This window comes from Oncorhynchus mykiss, chromosome 12, assembly GCF_057628025.1.
Source record: "Oncorhynchus mykiss isolate SJ-2025 chromosome 12, ASM5762802v1, whole genome shotgun sequence".
Taxonomy (NCBI): domain Eukaryota; kingdom Metazoa; phylum Chordata; class Actinopteri; order Salmoniformes; family Salmonidae; genus Oncorhynchus; species Oncorhynchus mykiss.
In genome coordinates this window covers 71666837-71674713 of record NC_143033.1, presented here as the reverse complement: position 1 = coordinate 71674713, position 7877 = coordinate 71666837, and the positions used below count along the sequence as shown (strand labels likewise).

Sequence of the window (7877 nt, the reverse complement as noted above, 5' to 3'; positions counted from 1 at the left end):
TATGTAAATTGACAGAAGGAGCTATGGGAAAGCAGAAGCTCTAAATAGCATCTGTCAGTGGCCCATTTTCAAGCCCACCCTTGGCCCCCAACCAACAGATACCTCTCAGTTTCAGGCTGACCCTAGCCCCTATTAATGGACCCTTCTTCATTCCAAATACGGTATGATCAGCAGGATGATAATAGCTCTACTTTGACCATGGCAACCTCTCCCGAAGAGCTGTATAGAATATAATGGGCCACAAACCATACCCCCCCCCCCCCCCCTGGAAATGTATGCATCAAAATGTGTTGAAAAAGGCACTTATTATATTAATATTGTGCTGCAATGTCATATAAACACATTTTCACCAAGGTCAATACAAACAAATCTGGTGTGAAATGCCTTCTCAGTTTGCAAGTATATTACATATATTGAAATCATGTACTTAAAACAGCAAATGGAACATAGAAATCTGGTGTGAAATGTTCAGTTGGGTCAACCTCTTTGCAGATAGGAAGGAATCAAAAAAGAATAAGCAACATGGTAAAACCCATGCAGTGGCAGGTAGCCTAGTGGTTAAGAGTGTTGGGCCAATAACCAAAAGGTCACTGGTTTGTATCTTCAAACTGACTTAGGCACCCAACCCTAGTTGCTCTGGATAAGTGTCTGCTAAAATGCCATGTCAATAGAGTCTATTAAATTTGACTGCAGACACACAAATCAATGCTGCTAATGTTTATTAGATGTTGATGGCTAACCCTTTCCTAATTATTCTTGCAAAAAGCACAGCCCTTGAATGGCTTTGAGATGGCCCTGGAAATGGCCCGGAACATTCTCACAAACAGGGGACGTTTACGGGACTCCTGTGCAGGTGCTGGTGGCAGGTCGTCCTCAAGTTGGGGAATGAATGGGACAGCATGATCATCATCTGTGATAAGAGAACATTACAGGATCAGAATTGAACATGACAAATGTACTTTCATTCTCTCTGACCACAGTCTAAACCAACCAGACAAAAGGTAATACATCAAAATGACAGCATCTATCATTTTGACTTTGGGAAATGTAAGAGTCGCTACAATGTATGCCTGACAGCTCGTCAAACTCAGTGGCCTTGATCAGAGAAAGCGTTATGGGACCAGAGATGAATAAACCTCAGCATTAAACTCAGTAAAGCTGCATTCACTCTAACCACTGGCCACATCTTGGCAATGCATCAAAATAAAACGATCATCATTGTGTGTCGCTTACGCAGCGCAACTCGAGAGGTGCTGAAACGCTGCGAAGGCAGCTCCTTTTGAGCGGGGTGGCTCTCTGGTTCCACTCTGCCCTTGAACACCTGTTGCAGAGTAAATTCATCCTTCCATTAGACGCCCCACAATGTCTCACTCTGACCCCATTAGCTTTGGATTCTATTTCAGCTGTAATGAAGGGGAAAAACACCAAACATGGAGCTCCATACCTTGATCCTGACCGTTGGCAACTTTGGGCAGCAACTGAACCTCCGGCCCTGACTCTTCTTCTTCACTCTGGCAGAGGGGACATGACAAGTCTCTGTATCGCCAACAGCTGTAGAAGTGCACCTTACAGGCAATGCGGTGTCAAGGCAGTTGGCATGGCGCTCAGACATGTACTCAACAACAAGGTCACTGGAGGCCTGGCTAGTGCCTGACCTGTGGGTACTTGTGGCCTGAGAGAGACAACTCTCTGACCTGTACACAATATCTGGGGGCAGAAGAGATAAAATAATTAAGCTCAGGATTATGTTGTGCATATTTTACAATAATACACAATCATGAAAATCCAATGAACACAATTGCAATTCAACTATTAAGCTCAAAATGAGTGAATCCTACATTCAACAGGAGCTAATCAATTTATTGCATATTAGAAAATAAAATAAATGAAAAGTGTTCATTTCACTTACCATGCACATATGTCGCGGCAGACACATCATCGGTCAACGCGTCCATCGCCTGGCTACTCATCACCATACAAACCTGAGAGGTTTTAGATGAGACATCCTCGTAGATGTCACGGACAGACATCACATGAAGATGATCCTCTTCACCCACATCAGGCTCATCATCTTCTAGTCTGTTCAGAATGGAGTCCAACATCTCTGTGGCAACTTGGCACTTTTCGGTCATCTGCTCGCCCACAGATGAGTGCTCTGAGCCAGCTACTCCGGCTTTGATCACATTCAGAACCTTTGTGAGGATCTTCTTGGCGCTGCGTTGGACTGACTCCTGGCTGACTGCAACTGTTGGGTCTTTAAAGTCATTGTTGGTAGACACTTCCATGTCCTGGATTTTGTCAGCGGTTACATGGGTATCCTGGTGGTCTTGCTCGTTGTTGAGGAGGCAACCAGTGTACAAACTCTTCAGCTTGTCCACAGCTGTGCTGTAAAGTTTCTGGGAGGATAACTGGACCTGTTCCCAGAACTTGCTCCGCTCTGCCCTACTCACCTCAACTGCCTCGTTTAAGTCCACTAGAAGGGACTCAAGAACGTGAGTTGAGGCCTCAGCAATTTTCTTTGAGGAGACGTGGGCTGACAGGATGTCCACGGTTAAAGGAGAATCTCTTATGACCTGAGTCACTACCCGTTGTGCCTTGGCAGGGTATTCTGCCATTAGGCTGTCGGTCTGAAGGTCAGGAGAATGCTGCTTTTTCCTCTGTGTGGTCACGTCCTGTGCAGTGAGTGGATGGCTTAGGATAATTGTTTCCTGAACCCTCTCTGATGGTGGGAAAGGACAATCAATGAGCAGGGACTGGTAGATGGCAGTGGAAGATATTTCTGGGTGTTCTCTCACAGCCTCCGGCTCCATGATTGCTGAGGTGCCCCGGAGCATCTCACCAATTTCCAGATTGTCGATGCTCTTGACACCCGACGCTAGACGTGCTAGAAGGTTTCTAGCCATCTGGAGCGGATCAAAGGACTCGTCTGAGTTGCTGTCAAGCTCTGTTTTTAACACTTGCAGGACAGTTCTGACTCCCACTGCTGACCAGACACGGAGCATCCTCGGGTCGGAGTGGGAGCGAGACAGAGGTGAGTGGTTCGAGGGACCACTGCTGCCCTGTGAGGATCTGGATCCCACCTCCAGCTCAAGCTCAGACATGGATGTCTTGAGTTTGACTGCAGCTTTCCGGACCATGTCCCTTGCCACACCATCAATGTCGAGGCCTTCAATCCCGTTCCGGTAGCCAACGCTCTGGGGCCCGGATAATGCCTGGTTCTCTAGATATCCAAGGGCATCCAGGGTATCATCGACCACCAAATCCACCAAATCACTGGACATGGCAGTGATTCTGCCATGACCTGGCTGGATATTCTGTTCTGTCAGGGACCAATCCCACAGGGATCCGCGGTACATTTCAGCCATTTTCAACTCGACGGCCCTGGTGATCTTCGCCTGAGACAGGTTCAGCAGGTGGTTGCTGCCTGACTGTCTGGCTGACATCCTGGTCCCTGATCTCTGGACCACCAGACTCTGCACCTCAGCCGACACAGCTGACAGGAAGTAGGTGCAAGGTGAGGACACCCGAACCTCATGTCCTGTCTGAGCATCGCTCTTCGCCCTCTGGATGCTGCTGATGGTTGCAACAATGACCTGACCTGCCAGTGGCCCTAGCTCTGTCTCAAGCCTGCTCTCGATCTCCAGAGGGGACTTTCCAGACAGCCGAGTGAGCGCCATCTGTCCCATGATATGGCCATTCATTGTGGTTGTGATTATCCTCAGCATCTGCTCAGCAAATTGACTGCTCAGTGAGCTGATGCTGGTCGAAGGAGCTTCGGCTCCCTGACTGGCACATCCTTTCAGCACAATCTGGGCTAGTCTTGCATTTATCTGCTTGATGATGATCTCCACAATGGCCATGATCAGCCTGGTGTCCGCAGACAGAATAATAGGCCTCATCTTCTTCGGTCTCCTCTGGATGGACGGCAGTATGACCTCACTCAGGGACCTGTGGGCGTCTCTGTGAACCTGACTGAAGATAAAGCTGTGAGACAGTCCAAACACAGACCTCAGGGGGTCTGAGCGGGGTCTGTCCCAATCCTCTCTATCTCTGTCCTCAGATGCGGAGGAATATCTTCTTAGGTTGTCATCCTCTTCCTCATTTCCCAAAGACTCCTCTGAGCTGAAGAAGGCCCCACAACAGAAATATGGTAACAATGACAATAACAAACCTTTCTGAACACAAACACTGCTAACATAATTTAAAAGAAGCAAAGAAATTGTATAAATTAATCAAAAAACTAAAGTCATACAGATGCAGGATCTTAATTTGATGAACAAGGTAGGAAATGTAAAACGTGTAGTGTATTTATGATTTAAAAAGGCTTCTGAGGTTTGTAATTTCCACTTTATTTACCAACCCCTACAAAAATGTCCAATTAATTATAATCCAGATAATAATCTACATTTCCTGTTGCTGCAGAATTATTTTCCTGCTGTAGCAAACTTAAGATCCCACATGTGTATTCAGTGGAAATAAAACATTCTTAGAGAAGTCATTATTTATACACAAGGAAAGGAAATAACTGTTTCAACCATTATGGGGAGGAATATGCTCATACATACAAAATGGGGGAGGGGAAGGGAGTTTGGTTCCGTGTGCTGGCACCAGTTATAGGGTTGGCGACCTCGCTTGGCCCATGACTTGGCCCAAGGCTGAATCTGATGCTGCGGCATGTGGAGGCCGCTCCCAGATCTGCTACATTGATTACGACTGAAGACCAGGAGGAGGAAGTTGATGATGATGATGGTGTCCAGGGCAAATCCATGCTGAGATCAAGGGCAGGGACCACCTCAGTTGAAGAGGCCTTCTTCACCCATGACAGGATGTTCTTGCACTTAGCATGAGCCTCAAATATGGTGAACTGTAATGTAAAAGAACAGCCGGGAAAGATTGTTATAAAATCGAACAAGATCTAACATTCACTTAAATCCACCGTCTGTCTACATTGTGCTGTTTGGCGTATGTATTTATTACCTAATCCAAATGACACAACTTAATTGATTAAATAAAGTTATTCTATTCAACTTCCTCCCACCTTGTTTTTGAGATATAAAGCTTCTTCACCAGGTTCTCATTGTCTAGACTCAAAGTGCTGACTCGCCAGCTCCTGGTACATTTACTGAGGTTTTGAATATCTAGGCCAGGGATGGGCAACTTTTATGGGGGTGGGGCAACAAAAAAATTTGAAATCATGAGGGGCCACAGTGCGTCCTCCAAAACACAACCCAACCAAGCCGCACTGCTTCTTGACACAATGCTCACTTAACCTGGAAGCCAGCCGCAACAATGTGTCGGAGGAAACACCGTGCACCTGGTGACCGTGACAGCTTGCACTGCGCCCAGCCCGCCACATGAGTCGCTAGTTTGCAATGGGACAAGGACATCCCTGCCGGCCAAACCCTCCCCTAACCAAGATGACGCTGGGCCAATTGTGCGCCTACCCATGGGTCCCCTGCTCGTGGCCGGCTGCGACAAAGCCAGGACTCAAACCCAGAATATCTAGTGGTTTAGACCACTGCGCCACTCGGGAGGCCTAATTTCTACACATTTTGCCCTGCGGCAGAGAGAACATTTTGACATTTTAGAACTACTTTCATGCAATTCTTCTCATTTTGCTATGGGACAGAGAGAAACTCCCCCACAGCAATTCAACCACGATTACCACAAGTTTAGATAGATGTCCACTAGATTAATTTAGCCCCCCAAAAATGTTTTAGCTAACATGGGCTAATTGAGTGACTGTCAGTGACTGACATAGCAAGAGAAAAATTGCTGATGCAAAACCACATCTTTAAGTTGCACTTTGTGTATTCTACTGTACTAACTGTCAACAGTAAGTTGAGACCACGACAGTTACAAAACAAAATGGATCCGCGGGCCTACACAAGGAGATCCGCGGCCGCCAGTTGCCCATCCCTGATCTAGGCTGTGTCCCAAATGGCACCCTTTTCCCTATATAGGGCCCATAGGGTTCTGGTAAAAAGTAGGGCACTATGGAAAATGACACAATTTGGGATGCACTCAAAGTCTATTTTACAGTTTCCTTGATGTTAGAAATTCCAGAGCTAACACTAACTCACCCTTTCATGCATATTCTCAGTAAAACGAATCCATTGCCTGCAAAAGGAGTAAATAGATGAGTACTGTTAATTATTAAAACTATCTAACCCTTGACCTCTACAGAACTTTCATAGTTTCATAGTTTTTATGTCTTCACTACTATTCTACAATGTAGAAAAAAATATAAAGAAACACCCTGGAATGTGTAGGTGTGTCCAAACTTTTGACTGGTACTGTACATGTACACTACAAACACACCTTCTGATTGGTTCTTTGCCGGTTGCAGAACATACAGTATAGAGAATAGGAGGCAAGTATGGGGAAGACAAAGAGCAACCTACTTCTCAGTCATCTCCTCCCCTAAGAATTTGAGTTCTGAGGAGGAGCTTCTCTGGGCCAAGGATAGGTTGCAATGAAAAGTCTGATGTGGCTCCCATGTGTTAGATGGGCCAGCTAAGTCCTGATCACCCTTCTGCATCTCTCTCTCTTCTTCAGTCTCCTGTGACTGAGATGGGCCGGCTGACTCTGGATCAGCCTCCTGCATCTCTCTCTCTGCTTCAGTCTCCTGTGACTGAGATGAGCCGGCTGACTCTGGATCAGCCTCCTGCATCTCTCTCTCTGCTTCACTCTCCTGTGACTGAGATGGGCCGGCTGACTCTGTATCCGCATCCTCCATCTCTCTTTCTGCTTCAGTCTCCTGTGACTGAGATGGGCCGGCTGATTCTGGATCAGCCTCCTGCATCTCTCTCTCTGCTTCAGTGTCCTGTGACTGAGATTTTACATATCACTTTCCTCAGACTCTCATTAATTAGCCTACATTATTTATCAAAAGGTTATATAACCTTTGACCTCTGACCCTGGAATCTCTTCAGAAAGTCCTCTATGCATAATGTCACCTTGGTGATCACCTTTACCCAACTACTCACTATTCCTGACTTTGGCAGATGGCAAGACTTATCTTGCCTTTCAAAATGTGTGATATAAAACAAATCTGAAAAACAAAGCCTACCTCAACTTCTTTCTTCTCCATATTATCACCGGATGTATCACCCCAAAAAATTATGATGCAATTACATTGCAATAAAATGCAGATTAATACATTTTCGACCACCAACAACGCCAACGTGATGACTGAATGGATGGTCAAATGTCTGATCTGTTTCAAACATATGGAAGGCGTTCCATACGAACACGATCACTTATGGCGTATTTGATACACGTCACAAACGTAATTGTGCGGTAAATGCAACAGTCAACAGGTGGCAGCAAAATCAACGGTGAAACAACAGATACCAGACTAGACCACTGAGCGTTACAATACTTTTCCAGTCAAATCAATTCTGCCTCCATAAAAAACGTTGCTCCGCCTCGGACCTCAGTACAGCCATTGTCGCGAGTTGTCACACAATAATTCCCGGGTTCTCAAGCATTATTGCATAAATGCCAACAACAGTTACTAGACTAGACACTATTCCAGTCAAATAAAGTCTGCTTCATAAAAAAAATAACATATGCCTCGGCCACCACAAGCAGACTTAATTAAAAATGGGTAAAGGAAATTGTTTCAAAGAGTGTTTGTAAAATGTGAGGCTATATATTATATATTTACACCTACGCCTGTTTACACCCACCCTTTGCAAAAGATACCATTTTGGTTAGTCTGCTGATATCAACCTTTGGTGTTGCGATGGTACATCATTTGCACTTCCCATTGTCTAGACTCGAATATTTGACAGCACATGTCGATATCACCTTGAACTGTTGTGTGGCGCTAGAATGCACAAAATAACATTGGTGATTAATAGGCAAGCAAC

The 7877-nt window shown here is 45.6% G+C and overlaps 1 protein-coding gene and 1 long non-coding RNA gene across 2 annotated transcripts; both read right to left on the bottom strand.

The window, feature by feature from the left end:
• Positions 1-699: 699 nt before the first annotated feature.
• On the bottom strand, positions 700-4250 carry LOC110538121 (uncharacterized). The gene is made up of 5 exons (XM_090191397.1): positions 4242-4250; positions 1910-4175; positions 1445-1743; positions 1234-1321; positions 700-910 (listed from the first exon to the last, which is right to left on the bottom strand). Exons 1-5 carry the CDS (start codon positions 4248-4250, stop codon positions 747-749), a joined length of 2826 nt encoding a protein of 941 aa, XP_090047523.1. The 3' UTR covers positions 700-746.
• A 156-nt stretch (positions 4251-4406) lies between these two features.
• LOC149979364 (uncharacterized) lies at positions 4407-7849 on the bottom strand. Its single transcript, XR_016485227.1, has 3 exons — positions 6405-7849; positions 6084-6120; positions 4407-4864 (listed from the first exon to the last, which is right to left on the bottom strand). It is a non-coding gene; the product is annotated as an uncharacterized LOC149979364 (long non-coding RNA).
• Between the last annotated feature and the right edge of the window lie 28 nt (positions 7850-7877).